Source organism: Egretta garzetta, unplaced genomic scaffold (assembly GCF_000687185.1).
Source record: "Egretta garzetta isolate BGI_Z169 unplaced genomic scaffold, ASM68718v1 scaffold91, whole genome shotgun sequence".
NCBI classification, from domain to species: domain Eukaryota; kingdom Metazoa; phylum Chordata; class Aves; order Pelecaniformes; family Ardeidae; genus Egretta; species Egretta garzetta.
The window spans coordinates 2,640,676-2,664,489 of record NW_009258661.1 but is presented as its reverse complement, the minus strand read 5'-3'; the positions used below and the strand labels follow the sequence as shown (position 1 = coordinate 2,664,489).

The 23,814-nt window shown below is 42.3% G+C and overlaps 1 protein-coding gene across 1 annotated transcript in view; it reads left to right on the top strand.

Moving 5' to 3' along the window:
* Positions 1-23,814, top strand: part of PTPRG (protein tyrosine phosphatase receptor type G) — a 413,949-nt gene that overhangs the window by 287,773 nt on the left and 102,362 nt on the right. Inside the window, 2 exon segments of the mRNA XM_035903838.1 lie at positions 11,549-11,615; positions 23,075-23,232. Coding sequence (XP_035759731.1) covers positions 11,549-11,615; positions 23,075-23,232 — 225 coding nt within the window.

Sequence of the window (23,814 nt, the reverse complement as noted above, 5' to 3'; positions counted from 1 at the left end):
GGCAAAGCATGTGCCAGGAGCCCGGGTGGCCCAGCTGGCTGGCCACGGCGTTGGTGATGGGATCGTAACCAGTGCACATCATCTGTGGACACCCGGGAGTTGAAGTGCTGGGGTGTAAAGAGAAGAGGTTAAAAAGAAGACGTAAACACCTCAAATGAATAGGCAGGTTCTCTGGCAAGCAGATTCAGAGACTGTGTGAGAGGAGAGGAGATGGAAGACTCTTCCTGAGAGCGTTCCTGTGTGCACCCACCTGCAGGAAGCATCTTCACTGCTCTGGGTCAGACTAGACTTGTTCAAAGAGCACCTTTTGTTCTAGCCCTGTTTTAAGTTTTGTTTTAAATCTTATTCCATTGCATTTTATTTCTTCTCTCATACCTTTACCTGAGATTTTGAGATTCTGGCAATTTTGCAGTTATATCCTGTGTAGGAGGAGGGCTTCCTGACCAGAGACAGAGCTTGAAAACCCCTTCCATAGATGGGTCATGCTCCACAGGAGCACCGGAAAGCTCTAAGAAGCCCGCGGAGCGGAGGCATGAGGGCTAGAGCATCCTGAGGAGTTCTGTGGCTTTAAGACTATCACCTACTCACAGTGATTGAATAGCATTCACTTTGCCACTGCTGAAATGTAGAACATCTTGAAACAAGCATACGTGTCATGTTAGTTTCTGTATTTCTTTGTATTTCAAGAGGAAGAGACTGCTGCCACAAACTGTTTCCCAGGCTTTTAATGCACTTGTGTTCTAAGTGCTTTTTTTTTCTCCACAATAATTTCCCCATTTCCTCTAAACACAAGCCATGATACTTGTTGAAATGTTTTTGTAAGGAACTGAGTGAGTTGTTGGGTCATTCTAACCAAGTGAAAAATAAACAGCTTGACATATGATCCTCGCTGTTGTGTGCAGTGTTACACCAGGTGAAATGGGGAGGGGGGTTGAGCTGTACTTTTGTTGCTGCGGGATCTTGAGTAGCTTAGAAGCAGCTGAGAAGAAAATTGCAGGCCATATCCTGCCACTCTTAACTCAGTGGCTTGAAGGAGATTGAGACGAGGACTGCCTCATCTTACCTGCTTCTTGGAGCTCTACTGCTGTGACTGCCCTGCCGCTGGTACCCACCCTGGCTCAAGGACCTGGCTCTTAGTGCACCTCCGCTGGCTACGGAAGTCCTTGGCACCCTGTCTGCTGGTGTCCAAGTTTCCCCCAGATGAGTCCACTCACCACCTTCAGTAGCCAAGGCTACTTCTTTTCCCTGTCGACGTGAAGGATGTCCAGGTGGGGGTGGAAGGGCATGGGGACTTCCTTGGTGATGCAGGAGGCAGTGGGTGGAGAGGAAGAGGAGGTGGCAGAGTCGTGCAAGAGTGCGCAAGGGGGTATGCAGAATGGTTTGGGAAGAGAGGGTGCTGTAGCGTTGGAGGAGACAGAAACGGCTCACTGGATGGGAAGAGGGAGCGAGGAGGATGTGGCAGGTGGGCGATGGAAGAGGGAGGCAGCTCAGAAATCAGAGTGGAGGCAGAAGTGAGGAAACTCTGAGGATTAGCTGGTGCTTTGTGCCTGAGGTACTGCGAGCACTGAACTGTGCAAGTTCGTAGCATTTTGCAAAACCGCACGCATCTGCAAGAACTTAAATGACACTGAAAAGCTACAAAGGATAAGTGAAAATGGAAGAACTTGCTTGAAAGAGAATTACAAATGCAAAAATGTATCCTAGCTGACAGTTGTCCTCTTGTGCCAGAAAGCTATTAGTGAGCACCACTGGTCTAACATTGGGTTCTTGTTCTGCGAAGATGTCTGGAAGCCCGAGAGCGCTTCCAGCCCGTGGCTGCTATGTTAGACATGGGGAATTTGCTGTAGCAAAAACTCCTGCAGCAGTTTCAGTAGATCAGTTCATACCAACCTCCTTAAAAATGAGATAAAAGGAACGGCAAGCAAACTACGTTAAGAGTTTGATGTTTCAAAGCAGGAGATAAAAATTTCGCCCTATAACAATTTATTTTCACTGGATTTCTAATTTAATTGTGAACCGAGGTGTGGTTGTCATTGGGAAGTGGCTGTGTAACTTAATTGACATTTCTGCATCCTTCGTGTTCATGACTCACAGATGCCGGCTTGAGTCATCTCGTACTGGCAGGATGGAGGGAGCCGCTGCTGTTGTGGGGAAGTGAGCCGAGGGCAGTGCTGGGAGAGAAAAAACCGAGGACTTTTCATGTAGAATGAATGAAAGATACTGGGAAGCTGAGACAACTCTTTTTCTTCATTTTAAAGGGGTGATTGTTGTGACCTCTCTCACCAAAATCCTTTCTGCTGGCTGGAAGAGAGGAAAAAGGCTGGAAATCTCTGCTGCATCTTAGGCAAGCTTAGCTGGAGCAATTAAATCACAAACCCCTGCAAAATGCTGGGGTTCCAGATGCCCATCTGAGCTGTTCTTTTCAACCATTCCCATTTTGCCCAGAACATTTTATTTTCTTGTTTAGCCGTCAGATTTCATTGTTTTATTTAAAAAAAAAAAAACAACTGGTGATATTTTTTTCTCAGTTGCACACGTTTGTACCAAATTCAAGCCAGGAGCAGAAGAAAATGAAAGCTAACTTCCATTCTTGGTTTCACAGTTTTGAGTTTAGCCTCTCCAAATGTGTGAAGCTGTATATCAAAGAGTGGGTGCTGTGGGATGATCTGGCTGTAGTACTTGTTATATTTTTTTCATTACACCATTTCATTTTCCTCCCTACTTAGGTCAAAACGGTTATTTTTACCTAAAAACTCCTGTAAATTGGGCAGATTGTGGAAACTCTAAGAGAGACCCAACTCTTTTTTTTTTTTTCCCCTTTTTTTTTAAACTCAGATGGTGAGAACAGTTTATAACTGATGGCAGTTTTTATAAAATAGCCTCCATCCTGATAAAATGTTACCCCCTGGTGTGTCGTTTTTCCAGCTGAACTGCTGGTAGGATTGAGAGATCTTGCACACTGCTGCTTAAATAAGTAGACTACATGCTCTATGAAGAAATCATATTATTTTCTCAAAGGAGAACAAGTAGGCTCAGTGCACCAAAATTGCTTTAAATAAACTTGCAGCTACTCTAGCCTTTTTTTGCGCAGCTGCAGATGGTACAGTCTATCAATCAAGCTTTCCTGGCTTTGAGAATCTGCCACTGAAGCTGTCTCTCCTCTGTGTTGCAATTACATTTTTGTCTTTTACAGGACTTTGTGTCTTAGATATTCTATTGCTGCTGATCAGATCGTCCTTTTGGGCTGCAGATATCTTTTGGTTTTCTCTAGATATATGCTTATTAAGATCTTTCAATAATTTGTTAATTGAATGTGCTATTCACTTGCAGTAAATGAGTTGTATCGTGCTTTCCAAGTGTAAGAATACTTTGGGGAAATTAATGCCTACCTTGTCAATGGAGTGAGTCAAAGTTTGGGCAAACAAGTGGCTTAAAAAAGAAAGGAAAATACATTGCTGGCTGTTTCTTACCATCCTGGTGGTTGCAAATCTTGTGATAGTGAATGGAGGTGATGCTGCGGGGGGAGGCTGCAAAGCCTTCCTCAGCCGGGAGAGCTGATCAGTCAGCTGCCAGCGTGTGTACAATACACGATCAATGCTTCTGTCCCCTAACAAAGAAACTCCGTGTGCACAAACAGAACGTACTCTGAGCTGAGTTATTAAGCGGTACTTAACTCTACCTTTGAGTTTCATGCTCTTCCTTTTTTTTTCCAACAGTCTCTTACATTAGCACGTTGCCTTGCAACATGCTGGTGCAAATTCTGTGGTGTGTTCTTCTGAGGAGGCCTGTGCTGTCCCTTTGCTCTTTTTTATGACACTGATATTTCAGCCAACCTTTGGTGTAAAAGTGACTATTTATGCTTCTTGTAATTTCAAGCATCCCTACTGGACATAATGAAAGTGGAAGTTGCTGATCTATACCCTGGCATGTACCATCCTTGTCCCAGGGCATCGGTAACTAACTCGGGTCCAGAGGCAGGAGGGACGAAATGAAGGAGGGGGTGAGCTAAGGCTGCGAGGAGCTGGGGTTGTGAGCAGCTGCCTTGCACTCTACCAAAGAGGAGGGGCGGCCAGAACACCTGACCCCAAAGTCAGTTCAATACCTTTTAAAACCATTTTGGACCTTTTTAGAAAAAAAAAAAAAAAAAAAAAAAAAAAAAAAGGAAAAGTGAAGCTTCCTCTTTGGCACTGCTAGTTAATATCTTACTGTAGATACCCTCCAAAGCTGTGATGAAATATGAAGTTAATACATCACTAGCAAGCTTTCAGTCAGAATGATATATTATTCAAAGTGGAATTAGCTAGAAGGATCAATGCATACCCATTACTCTATTTAAAATAATCATTGGAAGACTCATTAACTTTTTTTCCCCCTTCTTTTCAAACAACATAGTGAATGAGACATCCAGGAACATCCCCTCTGCCAGCCTATGCACCTCTGTGACTTCAGTATATTTTCCTTCATAGCAGGATTATTAACACCTGAAGGCCAAAACCCAGATTTAACTCAACAGAATCTGCCTGCAAATCACTGAACCTGAAACCGGTTGCCATAGGCAAAGGCGAACTCAGCTCTAATGCACATTTTTAAAAAATCAAAGGTCATGGCAGTATCTGTGTGAAATAGTGCGTGTGCCAGCATAAGGTTCAGTGTCACATCTTGTCTGGGTACCTGTTATTCGCTCTGATTTTACACATGAGCAGCAACCTGAAGTATTAAGGAGGCTGTTTCCATTTCTTGTTTTCTCTTACAAATATGTTCTGCGGGATGCTTCCTTCGGGCAGTCCATTCATTACACGGCAAATGCTTTCTATCCTCCAGCTCACCTCTGTCAGGCTGCAGGCTCTTGGCCAGATTTGTCCTTTTGCATCAACTTGTACGGGAGACGTGCAATTATAGCATATATGGGGGAGACAGAAGAAAATATCATCTGTGGAGGAGCAGGAATATATCATTCTTGGATCATTTAGTGCTTGTGAAGGTGAAAAACTTAGAGAGCATCAAATCTAGCTTATCATTATATTGGAAGCTCTGTAGGCATTTTCTTGCCTTCGCAGATAGCTCAGCGTGCTGTAGTGTCGACCAGTATCCCTTCTCAGTTCTCCTGAAAAAGTCTAAATAAATATTTCCTACTGTATTTCAAAGCCAAGCACATGTAAGCTTTCCATATCTGTTCATCCACATTCCAGATCTGGCTGAAATCCTTCACTTCCTTTTATTCAGAAATGTTTAAGAAATGAAATACTTATCCACAACTAGCTTTTACAGTGTGGACTTCAAAAGGGAGAGAAGAGAGAGGTGAGCCAAGGGACCTTGTGCGGAGCAAGAGGGCGCATGCCGCACAGCCAGGATGTCTGTCCTTTCTCAACGCGGCAGGCCAGTGCCGGGTTAAAGCATCGTCGTTCAGAAGGGTTAGGATAGCACCTACCCAAGCTGTAAGCTAGCTCTCCAGTCATTTTGCCCCAAAGACACAAATTTGAAGAGTTTCACAAGGAATATGCCAAGTACTTTCCCTTTGCTGAGAAAAGTATGTTTCTTTTGGCTGTGATTATCTTGGATTCTTTGAAACGCCGTTGCTGTGATGTTAAAATACGTATTGTGTGGCATAGTGTTCGCATTAATGGGATTCTTCTCATTTCTGTTCAAAACCAGTGAAAATCAGGTCTTTTCCAATAGAGATTGAGGACTGGCATCTGTCCAACACTACTGAGCTGATAAGAGAATAAATTGTTTAACCATGTTGATTGTCCTGAAACCCTACAGGACAATTTAATCTCTGCAACCTAGTTAATTTATAATAGTTTTCTTTTTCTTCTTAGTTGTTTGTACAGGGTGTTTGGAGACTTCAGTATTTGGCTGGTGAGCCGTAGATCTTAACCGCAAGCTGAGTGGGAGCTGAAGGCACGCGGTTGGGGGAATATTACCCCTGACTTTCGCTGTGTAATTGGAAGTAGAATTTGACACATTGGCATCTCTCTGTGTCAGCCATTGTCTCTGGCTTCAGCTGCCACGGTTAAGTATGTAGTCATTCATCCTTGGCAGACACCGTCCTTTGCAGCACAAGAGGATGGTCTCTGGATGTTAATGCCACGGCACTCTGGGAGCAGCTGGCTATATCGAATTCAAGGCATGCAGATTGTCTTGGCCATTTTACTTAGCAGATGGGTAAGGCTTGATAGATTGAAGATTTAGTTTCCAAGTCAAGGGCCAAATGTTGCAGTGGGAGAGAAAAGTAAATTATATCACTATTCGGAGGGGAAAGGCTCAGGTACTGTATCACAAAATTGTTGCCATTCATTTTCCTCTGACTTGCACAAAATGCATGTCATTTTGCCTTTTGATATAGCCGACTATGGCATTCTCCTTCCTTTTGAGATGCTTTGCAATACTGTCTGTGAGCCCATTTAATGAGCTTGAAAGCAGTTGCTGCAAATTTATGACAGTTTAATAAGTCTAAATGCCAGATTTTTTTAAGGTGGAAATGAGAGAGAAATTTGTGTTTCTTATCACTCCGAATAGGTGGGTTTTCTTCCTTTCTTTTTTCCCCACACCCTTTTCTTCAATACAATGGATCTATTTAAACATGCATTTAAAAGGAAAGTGTATTCCTTACTCCTGAGTTTTTCAAGCTATTAGTATTCAGCTGCTTTTCACAAGGTGACTGGTACCAAGGATCGTTAGCGAGCTTTGTGGTGCTCCCCCCAGCCCTTCTCATGTTGGCTGGGGGGAGGATAACCTGGCTTTCGGAGGGGCTGCCCAGGGCAATGGGAAATGGAGGGAGTCTGGCCCTTTTGGGCAGGGGTCTCGGAGGTAAGATCTGGTGTTGCTGTGTGGCCTTTTTAACTGCCTCAATGTTTATTTGGGGCTTCCCCTGTTTTTCTGGTTTTATTTATTATTTTTTCTAAAAAAGGTCATTGTAAACTCAAAATTTTTGCCCAAAACTTTTTTTTTTCCTGCTTTATAGAACTGTTTCCAGCAGAAAGACAGGTCGTGGTTTACTTATATGGCTTTAGCATATGGTTTAAAATATATAGCATGTAATACAAATGTTAACACTTTACAACTCTGCTAATTTTTGTAAGATCAGAGACTTCAGGAGGCTCTGGATTTGTCCTATAAAATAATCAGATGAGCAGAGAGCTTTGGCAACTTAATGTGCAAGGAATAATAGAGAGTGAAAACTGGTTGGGTGTTTTTTTAACTCGCTAGGACATGCTGAGCTTAGTGCTGCTGTAACACAGGGGCTTTCTGCAGAGTAGTACCTTGCCCAGTAAAGTCTATTTTTAAATGCGGTGGCTTGGTGCCCCTACTAGCGTGGTCAGCCTGGCCGTGGTGGTGTCTGTCCTCTCGTCACACTCCTGCTCTGCTCTTTTGCTGGAACTTTCTTTGGAGTATTAATAACATTATTGTGAGAAGGTGCTTAGCTCCCTGGCCTGCCGCCTACCCTGTTGACTCTGAGGGTAAGGCTGTAGGAACAGCACTTTCAAGCAAGGGGCAGCAAGTTGTGCTGTTGAAAGGTGTTAACGCTGTTGTCAATAGAGTTCATGACTGATCAACCTTGTTGTTCGCTGAGGAATGAATCATTTCTCAGTCCCCACATTAGATGCGGGAGCTGTAAGCAAATGCAACCTGTCTAGGGTAATGATTTCCACCATGACTTCACTTGAAGAACATCTCTGTTTTATGACTGCAGAATGGGGTCACTTGTGCATTACCTTTTCCTACATTGCAAACACTTGTTTTATTCATTGCAGTAACGTCAAGCCATTCGTTGTACTCAGAACGGCATGTGCACCAGGTATTGAAGTCACCCAAAGGGTACGATAAACAAAGAGATTTTGCTTCCTCGTGTCATGTTCATCCCGTATTTACCCTGTGGTGAGAGCTCTGTTAGCACAGGAAACTGCTTAATGATATCTCTGTGTTTATTTTTCCCTTGTGCTTAGCATGATAGTTACCTATTTATTTCTGCTGAAGAGGATTACAGGCATTTTTCAATTATAAATGATGCACGCAAGCATTATTTATCCTGTTTACTGCAGACCTGTAGAGTGTTAGTCAGTCTTGAGCAAAAGCATCTTGTTCAGGAAACAACATTTGTAGTAGTGGTACTGTGGGTATTTTAGGGCAATTTCAGGATGGTTTTCCATCTGTTCCATTAATACTTGCTGTGCGGCACGCTCATGACCAGCAGCATAGCAGGTTTATGTTAGCACGTGAAATTCCTGCGCTTGAGAAATTTTCATCCGTGATGTTGTTTTCTGTGTTAGCCTCTTGAGCGAGGAGGGGGAAACTCATTGCTCTTCTCTCACAGGAGAAGAACAGCTTTGCGCAGCTTTGGCAGGCGTGTGTTGGGTGAAGCCTAAGTGCCGAGACCTGGTTACAGATGCATGGTCTTTCTCTAACTCTGCAGCCAAGGCATCATGAGAAATGTGGCATGGAAAGTCAATCTGAAGAATTCATTGCTGTTTTCCTTCAGGATGTATTCATAAGATAATAATAATAAAAAAAATACACTGCTGTAATACAGATTATATAACAGAGAAAGATAAAAACAGTTTGTAGAAGAATATAAGATCAAGCTTCGTGACATGGAATCATAAAGGAGGTCAGAAGGACACTTCTTATTCCAGCGATTTTTGTCCTTGTCTTCCTTCTGCTTTTTTTGCCCTCCTTTTCTTTTAAGTATCAGCTGTTGTCAGAGACAGGATTCTTGTATGGGTGAATCTCTGATCTCAACCAGCATGGTAGCTCCAGGTCAGTTAAACCAGAGATGTACAGCAATGGGGATAGAACTTGACATTTTGGGTTTCAGAAACCTCCTTTTCTCTATGAACACAGGCAGAAAAAGGATACAGAGAAGCGTAAAAAAAATAGAGACAAAATTCAAGGTGGGTTTTTTGGGTTTTGGGGTTTTTTTTGAGAACTTGAAGAATAAAAGATGTAAGAAAAGTTTTGCTCTGAAGCCTGAACCATTCCATGAAATGAGGAAACTTTTGGGCACTTTTCTAATGGTCTTGCCAAGATCCTGAAACAGTTGCAGTGAGGTGCAGGAGAACAGTGTGTGAGTATAAGGAAAAAAGGGAAAAAGCATCTGTATATCCCATACAGGTCTGAACTGACATCTCTGCAAGTGGCACTTGTTTGCATGTGATTTTTAAAGAAACATGAGATCCCACTCCCCATGCCCTCGGAGAAAACATGATTACAGATGCATGGAGCATTTGCTTTCCAGCCCCCAAAGAAATAACATGACCGTTGATTTCATGCTATTGAAGAGCACAGCACATTTGCAGAATATGTGATCAAAAAGATTGCGTAGCTGGATCTATACAGGCATACCACCTCAGCAGATTAAAGGGGTGCTGCCAAGGCTGAGGTTAAGAATTGATCTACTTTGACAGAAAATCCCAAAAGGAAGAGTTTTAACCTTTAGGATTCCTTCCATCTATTTGCTTTCTTCAAACTGATTGCAGCTGTCACCAGAAATAAAAACAAAGCCAACAAAATAAACCCCTTCACAACTTATGGTTAAGCAGCAATAAATAAAACATTGTTCAAGTCCAGTGCAAGTTCTTCTTACAGTCTTGTACTAAATTGGTGGTAGCTTTTTTAATGATTTTTTTTTTAGTGGTAGCTATGGCTTGGAGAAACCTGAATAAATGGAAAAGATGCAGGAACGTGTCTTGCAACAGCTCTGCATTTTTAGTGTTTACTGTTGATTTGCCAGAAGCCAGACAGAACCTACAAAGTGGGTCATTGGGTTCAGTGTACTGTGATTATTATTTATACAGAATCCAAAGTGTACAGAGCACCCCTCTGGGCATATAAAAGTTCATGCTTCAAAGAGCTTACAGCCTTCAGGGCTAATAATATTATTGCCAGTAACATCTGAGCTGTATATATTTCAAAGCTGCTGTTGCTACTTTCATAATTTTATTGCGTGCCTTGCCCTACCTGATCGTTGCAAGTTCTGGAGTACTCTGATGAGAAAAGGATCTTCAATTTCCATTTAAAACACCAAACCAAAACAAACCATTTTGTCTCTAGACAAGAGCACGAAAATGTGTCCTGAACACAGCAGAGTAGTTCAAAGGCCAAATAAACAGAAAAAAGAAAGGTGGTTTGTTGTGGTTTTCTTCAATGCAGTTGGCTAAGAAGATAATGAGGTTTCTAAGATTCCTAATTAGTCTTGGGGAGAAAGGACGAGAAGAGACGTGCTTGTGTTTGTGAAACTTGGGCCAGTTGATTCTGGTTCTCTCCTCAAGCCATTAGAATTTGGGATTTTTTTATTTTTTTTTTTACAATAACGCATTTTTGGGATGTGCTGTGGTCAATGGTGTCCTCTTCCTAAGCGTGCGCTCCAAGCTGGTTCTGTGCTTCACGTGACGGTGTGTGTTCCCTGTCGGGCACAAGGTCCTCACTCAGGGATTTCTTCTTTTGTCTCCACTCCTTTCCTCATATGTTAATACATGGACATAAAGTGACCGAACTCTTGTTTTTCCTCATGACATTGAGATGATGGGCAAGCGGGAAAGTACAGGAGCTCTTCTGCATTCAGTATGTTTGCCCATTGGGAGCAGTCCATCCAAAAATGATCAACACTGCTCAGGCTTCTGATGCTGACTGGTGGCAAAAAAAAAAAAAAGAAAAATGTACCATGTGAATGAGGTACATGGCAATACTTATTTCCCAAAAGCAAATTGGTAATTACCTTAAATAATGGAACACATTCACAGAAATTGTGAGTTATTCCTTCAACACCTCTGAAGAGGCAAAAGGTTAAAAAAAAAAAAATTGCATTGTTGGTTTTAAATGCCTTTGCTGTGTTACAAGCAAGTGAAGTGATGGGTTTAATTTGGAAGTTGTGGAGCTCAACAGGGTTAATCCTTCCTGCTGCCTTCCCCCCTCTCTCTGGTGCTGGCTCCCACCGTTGTGGAGGACGTGGGCGATTGCTGGGCGACAGAAGAAATACTGCAGGATACCAGTTTTTGGGCTGGCAATTGCATTGACAAAAATTAGAGATACCCTCTAGATCCTCTCACAAAGCTTTTTTTCCTCTGCCTAGTCCAAGTGACACTAAATTAAATAAATGTAAAAATACGAATAGGAAAGAGATGCCAAGGCCCAACTCCATTACAGCTGAAAGGGGCCCAGCTTCACTGACTTCAGTGGCAGCACCAGATTTATTCCCATATCAGTAAGGGATGGACTGGTCTGAGATAACTTCTGTTTATCACAGCAGTTTTCCTCTATGAAAGAGGAAGTAGCTGGAGAAAAACGCTCTCTCTGGTTTTAGGCTTTGCTGGGGTGATGATACAGCTAATGTTTTAATGAATTCAGCGGATGCTTTCTTTTGATTTAACCTTCCTTGCTTCATTTTATTGCGCCATGTATCTTTGGCATTTTGTGAAGAGCCATTGTAAATGTGAGAACTAAGCAGCTTGTTAGATAACATCTTTTTTTTTTTCTCTTTGGAAGATTAAACTGAGACTGTTCTGCCTGATGCCAGGATAGATGTAACCAATCCTGTATCCTTTGCATGTAGGTCAGTCAGAGGGACAATCCAGCGCTGGATCCCATTATCCATGGGTTGAAGGGCGTCGTACATCACGGTAAGTAGCTGCTTAAACTTTCTTCTTGCCGGGAAGGGGAGAAGGGCAGGAATACTGTCCTTACGGGATCAGGTCATCCCTGGAAGGACACGTTGAGCCTGCACATTCCTCATTCACTGATGTTTAAGGGCATCACAGCCATTATTTGATTGGTAAAGATCGGAGTCATTTGTTACCCGAAAATGGGTTGGGGTTAACAGTAAACAATTTGTTTCTTTTCAGTCAGTGCTCTGGAATAGGTAAGTTATCAATCAAAACTCGCTCCTATATATCATTCATATTAGTACTTCGAAGGCAGCGTTGATGCTTCACTCCTGCTATTTATCTTCTGTTTGCTCTAAAAATACTCCTCTCTGAAGTTTCTATTTGTTTATAAATTATTTGTCTTTCAAATTTAGGGAGCTGATAATGAAACAGAAAATTAACTATCTGTGAAAATTAATTAAACTTTGCAGCAGATGAACGTCTTTCTAATGCTGACATAAATACGATCATTCGGCTGTTCTGATGCATATAAACCTATTATCCTTGAACTTATAGCAGGTACTGAAATAAATATTAATATATTTTATACTTTTATAACCAGTTTTTACTTGGGAATTTTTCTGAAACCTTATCATGGGTAATGCATCATTAGCAATGACATCGAGATGCTCCAGTTCCCAAAGTACTCTTGTCAGGGTTTAATATAATGATTTGTAAAGTTTTAATAATCTCATTGTAATTCAAAAGGCATCTGCTGGAATAGCGCTAGGTACTGTAATAAATCTCCGTCCCATCTATAGTGCTGTGATAAAACATCTTTGCACCTTTTCTGGGGATTGTCTTTAGACATTAGCTACTGCTGTAGAGCTTAATAAACATTTTTTTTTCTCTTGACTGCAAACCTAAAACTAGTTGACAGTGTTAGATTAAAACAAATAGGGTTTTGGATTAATTGCTCTACTTTCAGAGTCATTTAACATTGCAGCCGGGGACACCAATAAATCCAATGAAAGTGAAAAATAGGGGTTAAATGATAACATACCATAAAGTCCTTCATTTAGAGAATTTTCCATAGGTTTTGCTGCTTATAAATTGCAGTGTTCTGCTGTGAAATAAAAACAACACACTGAGCTAAAAAACTGTGTTGTTTTCCACAAAAATAGATGTTATTATCTAGCTCCCACTGGGTAACAAAACAGGCTAGCAAAAATAAAGCCAGGACGAGTTGGGCTGCAAGGATTTTTCTGTGGCTGAGTAATTTAACACTGAAGTCAAGCTGCCATTTAACTGGACCAGGATCTCTTTTTAGCTTTGTTTTCTACCTGCCTTCTATTTCAAGACTCTCTACCCCCTGCAAGCGCAGCAGTGTTTTAGCCATCTCATCGGATTTTTTCTGCTCCGTCTCTTGCTCCTCCAGCCGAAATAGCCACTCGTGGATAATCATACCGGTGTCTCCTGAGAGTATTATTCCATTCCCAAAAATAATTGTTTGGGTAGGATGTGACACGGTCCCGAGGTTGTGATTCCCTGACCACATAATGATTAGTCCGTCTTGGGGCTGCCTACCCGCAGCAAAATCTGGGTGGATAAAAGGCGTTTATTTTAGTTTTGCTCACAATGCACAGAAGGCAGCTAGTGTTTCAAGTGAAGGAAATCGCTTGATATATTTCAATAGCTTGTTTCCTTTTCAAAACATTAAGGAAGAAAAAGAGGAAAATCTTGCTTTCCTTCCTGTTTCAAAGGCCCTGATTAAAGGCCTTTTCTAAGGCTCTTCTGGTGGCTAGAGTAAGGGAATTTCCTCCTACAAAGTAGTTGTTCAAAGAAATTGTTCTCTTTAAGCTAAATATTGATGGAACGCTTCAGTGAAGAACTCTCGTATCATAGCTCTCTTTTAATGTTATTATATAGAATAATAGTAAAGATGTGAGCTTTTATTCCAGCCACTCACGTTTCTTTTCTTGATGTAATTTACTTACGCCTTACGTGAGCACATTTTTATGAATTTATCTGAAAAAGTTCTTCCTGCCTTCCATTTGGCTGCATTCAACTGGGACCCTAAGGCAACATGGGCTTTTTGGCTGAAATACAGCGGAAAACTCTTGTGGTTTTTGGATAGAGTGGTTGGATCAAGCAGGGATCCAACAAAAGGAACTGGAAAAAGGCAAAATTGAAACCTTAAGTTTCTTTGCATTTCATAACACTTCCATGCCCATGTTGTTTTTAGGTCGTCGTCACAACACAGAGGCACATGCCTATAATGTAGAAATCAAGAATACATATGGATGGTGAGATAACTGCCTTGCTTTTAAATCAGACCATGTTTATATGTCCTCTGCTGGCTGGAGAGATCACCAGCCCCTCAGCTTTGCTCCTCCCATGTGCCTCATCTCAACACGCCTATTTAAGTAAAATTTCCTTGGGTTTCCATATCCCTCTGCACCACTCTGCGTAGGGCATCCCACGCTGGCCTGTCCCCATGATGGTGACAGGTCCAGTGACCCTCAGTCAGATGTAGGTAGGGATGGTACTGCTGAGCAGTGAGCTGGTTTTTAATTTTTCTTGCATAGCTTTTGGGGTTTTTCTGTGAAGTTCTTGTATTCTTACAGTGCCCTTCCAGGGGTAAGTGAACAATTTAAGTGTCAGAAGCACTTTCTGTGGAAGTGAAAGCAATTTTTGCTTGAGATTTCGTCAGGGATTTGAATTACTTACTAATTTGATGGAACATAAATAATTGTGCCCTTCACAGTGTCACCAGCTTAGTAACAATGATGGAGAAACGCACGCATAAGAATCAATACAGGCTTAGTCGCTACTCAGAGTTCACTTTGTTTCCTCATCTCCAGGCATAATTTTGTAGAATCTTAATGCCACATTAAGCTTAATTTTACATGAGCAACTGGAGAAAGTTTCCTTAGCTGGAAGGAAAAGCAGTGGTGTACCAAACAGCCTAACAATTTTGCGATCGATGATAATGGTTTTGGGTTTGTCCTGCATCTTCCTGCCCAACAGGACATTCCCATCACGTCAGTGCTCCCCAGCTCCCGCATCTGCCCTCACAGGGCGTTGTAAAGGCACGGGAACGCCAAGGAGGCTCTTCTCGGAGCTGTCAGATGCCTGTTGCTGATTTTAAAATTGCTTTCAGTTTTGTGCTCTGCCAAGGATTTGTCACACCTCCCGCCAGCGAGGTGCCTGCTATTCTCACTCCTGCTTTCCCTGCCGCAAAGCGCGCGGCGAGGCTGCGTCTGCCACCGAGCCCGCCAGGGACTGACAGCTGGGAGCGTGCAGCCCCCTCTCTGCTGAAGGGGTGGGGTACAGGCAGGCGTGATACGAATGTTCCGATGCCGACTCGCTGGTGTGTCTTTCAGCTCTGACTGCTAGGGGTCTTTTTTAGCTCCTCTTCTCACCATGAAAGCTGATGGGAAAAGTCTCCAGCAATGCTGGTGCTGGTGGGATGATGCACATCCTCAGTTGAAGTTGGATCATTAGGTAAAGTAATAAAGTCACTAGTGCCTGGCTGCGTTTGCACCACACGTGGCCCAGTCATGGTGCTGCAAATCGGACTTTTCTGCCTCTGTGTTGCTGCCAATGTGCTTGGGTGGGTGCCCTGCCCTGAGCACCGCTCTGCTCCTCATCCTTCCTTGTGATGCTGAGGAGCACGGGGCAGGATGGACCTGCTCTTGTGCAAGGGCTGAGGCAGCTCCTGAGGCCTCAGAGAGAATGATTGTGCCCTCGTGGGAATAGGGGAACATGAAATACCAGGTTATGTCTTATACAGTTGATTTGCATTAAAATAGCTAGTAAAGCTTTTGTCTGCCACATGCTTCAGCAAGATCTCAGAGGAGCACCTCGCAGGATGGAGCTATTGCACAGAAACATTGCTTTTCCCCACCTCTGCTGTCTTTGACTTGCCCTTTTTAGTACTGTTTTGTATGTAAGCCTCTTAGAAATGCCTTTTCCTTGTTCTTACCAGCTGCCTGAAAGGCATTAAAATGAGCCTTCTTCCCCAATGTCAGTCCTGAGGGCAGCGCCTGGTGCTGGAGGCTGCACAGCATTTGCTCTCCCCCAGCCTGGACATAGGTGCTCTGCAGGGTCGTGTTTTACCATGCAGGCAAATGGTTGCAGCCCACACTACGCCAGGCCCCTGGGAAATCTTTCATGGTGATGGAAACCATGTTTTGTCGTTCTGTCCTGTTCCCTGTGTCTGTCACCAAGAATCTACACGGATCAGCAGAAAATTATTAGCAGAGCACAAATAAATTACCACAGCAGAAAAGCCTCTATTAATGTCACGAAAATGGGGCTCTTATTCCCTTCCTTGTCAAAAGTGAGCACTGAAAATCAAAGTGCAGCCAGATCAAAAGCTTAGGTACAAAGTGAATCGATGGCATCTGTTGCTTGTTTGCGAACGTGGGTTGGGTTGAGGGGAAGAGAGGAACCTTTGTTCATTTAAAAGGGAATTTGGGAAAAAAAATCTTGCTTTTTTTCTTCTGCCTTTGTATTATTAAAATGCCATAACTTAAGCTCAGCATGGAGCAGAGTGTGATCTTGAGTCTCCCTCGAGATGGGCAAGAGGTGTTCAGGCAAGTTGGTGGTGACCACCAAAGTTTCAGTGGAGACCGTACCAAAATACAGTGGAAACAGAATTGCTTCAGTAAAGAAAAAGGGTAGAGAATGAATATGTTGCACATCTCTCCAGTTGTCCTAGGCAAAAAGGCAAGGAATAACCTGTTAAAATAAATCAGCACTAAAAAGGAAGCAATCCAGACAGTGTTAGTTACCCTGTGGATCTCTCACACCAGAAGGCATAACAAGAAAACACCATTAGTGGCATGACAGGTTTTTTTCTTTTGTTTTTAACTTTAACCATAACACCACCTGACAAGCTGTTTGCTTTCTGCACCAAATATCCAGGGGTTGTAGAGAAGAAAGGCGGGGGAGAAGGGTGAGGGTGAGATGTGATACCATGGGACCTCGTCTTTTAAAATAAAACTTTGAAGGAGGCAGCAGCCCAATTTGGAACAAGGAAGGCCATCAAACGGGGAGCAGCGCGACGTGTTAAACCGAGAAGGAAATGTGGAGGAGCATTTCTTTTTCCTCGGGGATGATCTGGATATATTCTTTTGTTTTCTGATCTGTTCTTGTGTTCACAGTCAGAGTAGCCATGTGAAAAGGGCCAGGACACGATTGCTGTGGAGCAAAGGGGAGGAGGAGGGAAGTGGGAAATAAAGATGAGAGCAGAGGTGATAAGTTCACACCTTTATATAGGGCAGCTCTGTGCATAGCCGCAGGGGTCTGTATCATTTAAAAGAATAAATGATGGAAGTGCTGGAAATCTCTGGTCCTTCACCTGTCTGCTCTGCAGCAAGCAGTGCTGGTCACGGCTGAGTAAAGACCAGCGAGCTGACAGAGAATTGATATATTGCACGGAAAAACTAATTCAAACTAACAAAAAGAAGATTGCTGTTGTTAAATTGTAAGAATTAAGGTTGATGGTGAATGTGAACAAAGCATCTGCAGGGAGAAGGAGCTGGGTGCTTTGCTGGTGGGTTTTGAGGATGTTTGCTGAGAAGAGAGGGGTGGTGAAGTCTGAGGACGCACGGTTCTGCTCAGGCTCCACTGAAGTAGGCATGAACAGCCCATGCTCCTCACTTCACCATAGCTCTGCCAGGGGCCACCTTGCTCCAGGGATCCTCTGCTCCTCTAAACTCCCGGGCACAGTTTCTTTTTCCTCCTGCCGCTGGTGCCCGTTCTGTATTTCTTAGTTTCTGGGTCCCTCCAGCCTTGTCTCCGCACATACCTCTGCCTCCAGTGAGGTTTTGTGAAACGTGGAGAAGTCTCATCCCAGTCTAGAATGGCAACAGCCGTTCTGCCAAGCTCTGCGTCAGCAGTGCTTAAGCATTCAGGGTTCAGAATTATTTTTTTACTTCTTCAAAGAGTTAAGACCTCTCCTCCCCAGCTAAACCTTTTCCTCCTAAGCTGTTTTAAGAGAGGGAGTGAGAAAAATTAAGCCTGAGACCAACACCTGGCAAGGAAATGTTCGATTTTTTTTGCCTTTTTTGCTTTCCTCCTGTGTTTTGTACCACTCACTGGTTGTCTTAGATTAAATTAGTCTGCAGGGCTGTGTTATTATCTCATTCCTTCCCTCCCCGCCATGCTGTGCTTTCTGTGTCCTTACAGCTCCTTACATTGTTCAGCAGAGGTTCTGGTTTTTAAAAAATTAAATGAAAGCAAGAAAAGTAATTGCACAATAAATGACCAGAATTACCCTGAGTACAGAGGACTGTCAGAAACTGCTCTTCATGCTGGATTTACACAGCAAGTACTCATCCGCTGATCTTTTCAGTTAAAGTAACATAGAGTGTTTGCAATCTCATCTTTAAAATCACCACCGTGGGTCTGGTCCCTGGCTCTGGTGTGCAGCCTGCTTTATCTGGGAAGTTCTGGCTCAGTGGGTGTGCGGCTTGGTGTCCTTTTGATTATTTTTGTGTGTTTGCTTTTTAAATGTTTGAATGCAGAAGCTTTAGAATGACTTGGCTCATTGTGAAAATGAAATTGGCAGTAACGTTGTTTAACAAATTTGGGAGACTTTCAAAGCTCTTCATATTGGTATTGCAGATTTCAGTTATTCAAAGTGTAGCTGGGTAACGTTTCCACCTATCAGGCGTTGCACATACGTTAATTTTGGAAATAAGCTCATTTTAAGATATTGTTTTCAATGCAGCCAAGTTCCTGTTTTCTTACAGAAAGGCATGATGAAAGTCCCAAAGCGTTCCATGAGATATAAATGGACTTGGCATATAGTTATTTTCTTGTGATCTCCAATCCAAGTTGCCGTTAGATTTAAAAAGGGTTTTGATCACAGATAGTTGTGTGCTGTTTACCTGCCTATCTCAAGAAGCCTCTTGCTCTGCAGTGATTTGGTTAAAATTCAGGTCTATCTTTATCCAGCGTTTTACAGAATGTATTTTTAGCAAGTCAGTCCTTGAACTCAAAATGTTCAACTGATGGCTCTTGCAATGTAATATTTGCTGGCATCAGCTTGTGAGAACTGCAGTAATTGGTGGAGATCCGCTACTGGTATCTCTTTAAAGATCTGATTTTTTCCTCTGCTTGGAAAACTATTGTGTGCAATCAGTATTAGTTCACATCTAGTGGTGATGCCCTGACAAATACAGAGTGTAAATAGGTCAGCTTTTTAAAGCATGCCTGCAATTGCTTTGCCTTTGGGTTGGGTTGTACAAAATATGGCCCTTGGTCCCATGCAAAATAGTGGGGAGATTTACCAGCCCAAACAAAGATGGGGTTTACTTTTCACATTGCTGTTCTGGGAGAAGGACCCAAAGAATGGTGTTAATTTTCACATTGCTTTTCTGGGAGAAGGAGCAAGATGTAGACATGAATTTTGTATCAGAAAATCAAATATGTTACCAGCTGGCTCTGTTAATTCTTTCTGGTGAATATAAGAGTTAAAATACAATATTGTCCTTTTATGCTGTGGAACACTCAGTAGTTTAAATGTCACATTCATTGTCTTAATTGTCAACAACGAATCTGTGGTACTTGCTAATTTTTCCTTTGGAAATATTAGAGTGAACGCTTTTTTACGAGCCTTGGTGCTGTAAACAAAGAATCGCTGTTTGTTAACTGTCGATAAAAGTGGCTGTACTGCGTTAGTGGGCCATCTCACTGGATGTTTTGGGTGCTGCTCTTTTCTGCATTGCCTGGGAGTGGTGGCCACAACAGCGTGTGTATTGTTGCTCTCCCAGAGGAATGCTCTCTAGTTTGAGGGCCTGTCCTTTGGGGCATGATCTCTGGGGCTCTGATTTTCTGGTTGTTTATTCTTCTGCTTGGGTGCCCGTCTGGATTGGGGTGCTGAGATGGGAGTAGGACGAGAAGCAGCGGCAGCAGGGACTGCGTTGGTGTGGGGCTCTGGTTTATGTGTAAGAACAAGTAGGTGGCTCACGGATCGGTTTTGCAGCATTGATTGCAGTGGTTCCCAGGTATTTGCAGACAAACACAGATGTTTTCACTGGTGCGTTATATTGCTTTTGTCTGCCAGTTATTTTCATGTTACCTGTCAGCAAATGCTGCCTTGTAGATCATGTGGTTCCCAGCCTTGTCCACTTTCTCCCTCCAAGAAACTTCTCACCCTGCTCAGTCTGTTCCCAGCCTCCTGGGCACAACTCATGCCTGTCCCAAGCACTGAAAATGGGAAATAGGAGCTGGTCATAAAAGACAGTGACAAAAGGTTTGTTATTATTTCCAACCTTGCTCTTTCCCATTTAGTAGGAATTATATATGCACACATATGTGTGCACGTATACAAAATATTTCTACCCCGTTCTGTGAATGCTGTTGCTTAGCTTGCAAATTATTCTCCTCACAGTTTTACCAACAATAACTGATGTAAGGCTGAAATTTTAAAAGTGACATGACTTCAAAATCCCATTTTTAAAAATGTCTCAGGCTCTTAGGAATATAACTTCATGGCATTTACTGTTTCTGTATGCTCTTGAAGGATATGGGAGGTAGACTCCTGGATTTCCAAGTCCCTTTTTCTTTAAGCTTCATGTGAAGATCTGTTTGTGACTCTGGTTTCTAGAACTCTGCACTATGCATCTAGATGGAAGTGATACAGACGAACGATCTGTTTTCAAAAGTGTTAGGTTATTAAAGCATAATCAATCGGTTATCATCTATTTTAGTAGTTATTTTAATCCAATTATATGTATATTTTTTTTATTTTAATCTTTGGAATTCATTAATGAAAACTTACAGCGTTGCTTGTAGCCATGAAAAATTAGATCAAGTACACCCTGCCCTACTTAAACTGTGTATTAGCAAAGCTACTTTTTCCTCAAGAAATATTCTTTTTCACAGCTGCCTATGACTTTCCAAACGCCTAGGAAAAAAACCTTCCTAATTGATAACCAAAATTTAATCATAGTCGGATACTTCCAGTTTGCATTCAAATAAGGTATTTCTCTGTCTAAATAAGCTTCCCTTGGTTGATTATTCATATTGTAGTTCAAAATGTTTAAAAATGAAAGACAGAGTTGGATGAAATGTAGACTACTTAATACAGTGTGTATTTAATATAAAAGTCATGCATTATTCATTTTTGCAATTTGAATAACTTTGAATTTAGCATCCCTGTTCTTCATCTTTTCCTTTGATGAACAATTAATTATTAAAATACAATATTGTCAGCATATGGCACAAAAATCCTTGAAAGTGTAAAATGAGCTTCGTTCTCCTGCCATCCTTTGATAAAGGGACACTCCATATTCTCGGTTTCTCACAGAATGTTTATCCAGCATCTTAAGTGATTCCATCATTCTAAATAAAAGGTTATCAAAGTTAGAAATAGTTAAATTGTTAATTTTAACTGAAACATTTATTATTTTTTTTTAAAATACAAGAGGAAAGCTTTTTTCAAACTGTGCCTCTGCCTCCCATCTATTTCATATGTAGTCACTGGCTGGTAACGCAAAGAGGATGTTTGCATGTTCAAATGCTCTTTCCGATTCAGAGCCGTCCACTGTGTGCTCAGCTTCCAGAGAGAGAGAGAGGCAGTTTCTTAAATAGAAAACCCATGTCATTTCATCGTGAAGATGTATGTGTGCCACATTTGGAAATCAAATCCTGTGACTGAGTTTGCAGGTTTTCAAACCAATTTTTTCTGCATAAAAATAAGCCAATCAAATTAAATACGACCTTTTGCTGTGATTATGACTTCTTGATTAGAATCTCTTTGAACTTTGGCCAATCATATATATTTTACTGTTTATTACCTAAGCGCACTTTTTTCCCAGAGGTATGATGTGAAGAGGAAAAACTGTGGTTTATTATTTGTTTCCTTTTGGGGGATCCAGAAGTGGCTGATACCTGCTTGGATTAGAAGGAAAGAAATTGTTAATTAAGAGGTCACAGTATTCTGTTACAATGTATACTTTGACTTTAATAGAGTTACTCATATTTTGGAATGCTAAAGGCAATGCAAACGTTGCACACCTGTTGACACTGTGCAGAAGAACAGAAGACATCTGAAGTGCATTATGTATTTGCACCTTGCACCAGCAGTGGAGGAAAAAAAAAATCCCCCTGATATCAGACTGCTGCTCAGAGGTACAGGCAACTCTTGATTTGATCAAGACTTCTATAAAACTGTGGGATGCTGTGGAAGTGAATTCTGCCAACTTCATCCTTTTTCTTTTCCTTCTGACTTTGGAAGAGGTGTGTGTCAATCACCAGCCTACCTGCTTCTCCGCTCTGCTACGGGGGGAGCGGGCTTGCCTAGCAGCTCTGATGAGACAGGGAGAGAAGAGTTCCTGCTACCCAAACGTGGACTCTTGGTTGAGGCATGAAGAATATAGCAAATGAGGAATAGAGATGTATGGGAGAGCCCTGCGTGTCAGCATGCCCTGAGGCAGTGAACACCTTTGCACAGGCTGAGAGGGAGTTTCAGCCTGTGAGTCAACATAAATTGCAGAGGATAAATGCTCAGGGATGGCAGGGAAATTGTCTTGCCTGCAGCTGTTCCCTCCTTTCATTTATTTATTTTTCTTCGCAGTGTTAAATATTACCAGCTTGTCACTGTTACTTGAAGCTAAATGCTTACAGTGCTTAGGTTTGCATTTTGGGCTGTCCGAGGAGCTTCTCAAGAAGAAAGGGTTTGTCCCCAGACTGTTGGACCCTGGGAAGGAGTTTCTTGGATTAAGGAAAAGAGGCAGGTGTTTCACCTCTGAAGCATGGTTCTGGTGCTGTGCTGACTGCCCCCAGCAGCACCCCCGGCAATGCCTGCGTGGCCGGGGGCAGGAGCACTGGCTGGATGCTGCTTTGAGCGCTGCATTGAGGTGGAGCTCGGTTTCAGAGGTGCCCTGCTGCCCTGCTCTTAGCTCATCCCCCCAGCACCTCCCAGAGAGGTTTGGCTAGGGAGCGTGGCTCTGCCTCCTCCATCTCAGCAACCCATGGAGGGATTGACCCCACTCTCACATCCCTTTCCCCCTCTGGTGCGGATGGGACGCATACGCTACCCCATGCTCTTGAGTTGGGCAGCAGCAAGTGGGACAGCTGGGACCCGGCTGGGTCCTCGCTGGGTCTTGGTGAACGCTCACTGCCATCAAGCTGAAGAGCCATTTACTGAGTGCTGAAACCACTGAATACGGTGTTATTTCTATGCTAACATAAACCAGTGGGATAACAAGGGCATTTCACACCTGCACGCCTTCTAAATAGGAGCGTGCGTGTTCAGTATAGGTTTGACTAGCATTTTGGCTGCTCTTTTAATAATCAACACATCAACTCTTACAGAGCCTTCCTGATAGGGTGTTTTCATCTTTCATTATATATATATATGTATAGGATAAAATATGTTGTTGCCATTACACCTTGTTAGGCTGCCTATCAATGTGACATCTGTTTTAAAGACATGTAAAAAAAAGTGTAATTCTGCTTGTCAATCTTCCCTGCAGAGAAGGAGACCTTTCTGGATCCCTTTGTGCTGAGGGACCTTCTGCCGACATCGCTGGGGAGTTACTACCGCTACGCCGGTTCGCTGACTACTCCTCCGTGTAGCGAGATCGTCGAGTGGATCGTTTTTCGAAAGCCCGTTCCCATTTCTTACCATCAGGTGTGTTTATTTTGTTAGTGAAGTCCATCTCTTGATTTGCCCTCTTCAAGACTGTTTTCAAAACCCGCTGTTTTAATTTCGAGAACAAAAATGTTTCTGTTGACAAAAAAGGAAGTGTCGGTGATTTTTTTTTTTTCTCTTAAGTAATATTGTTTCTGAACATGAGCCATCAGTCTTGAGAAGACAGTACAACATGAAGCCCAGTTTCCTTTCAATGATTTATTTAGTATTGTTTTTGTTAAGATTAAATTAAGCCATGATGTAAATATTTACATGGAGTTCCTTTTTATTCTTTTTAATTGAAACTTTTATTTTCAAAGTAAAGTGAGTGATTTCAGTTCTGCTCAGATTTAGTAATTTGAACTAATTACATTAGAAAAGACGTCCTTCCATTAATTCTCCATGCTTAGCTGTTTTTATAACACAGTAAAGCTACCGTTATGTGCTTAGGGAGCTGGTGTACAAATCTTTAAAATTAGCGCATAGCAGCTTTTAATGCAAATAGACGCAATGTCTGGGATTTGTCTGGAAAAGAAAGCTCCCAGTAAAGTAATGGCTGGATGGATTCAGATATTTACCAGT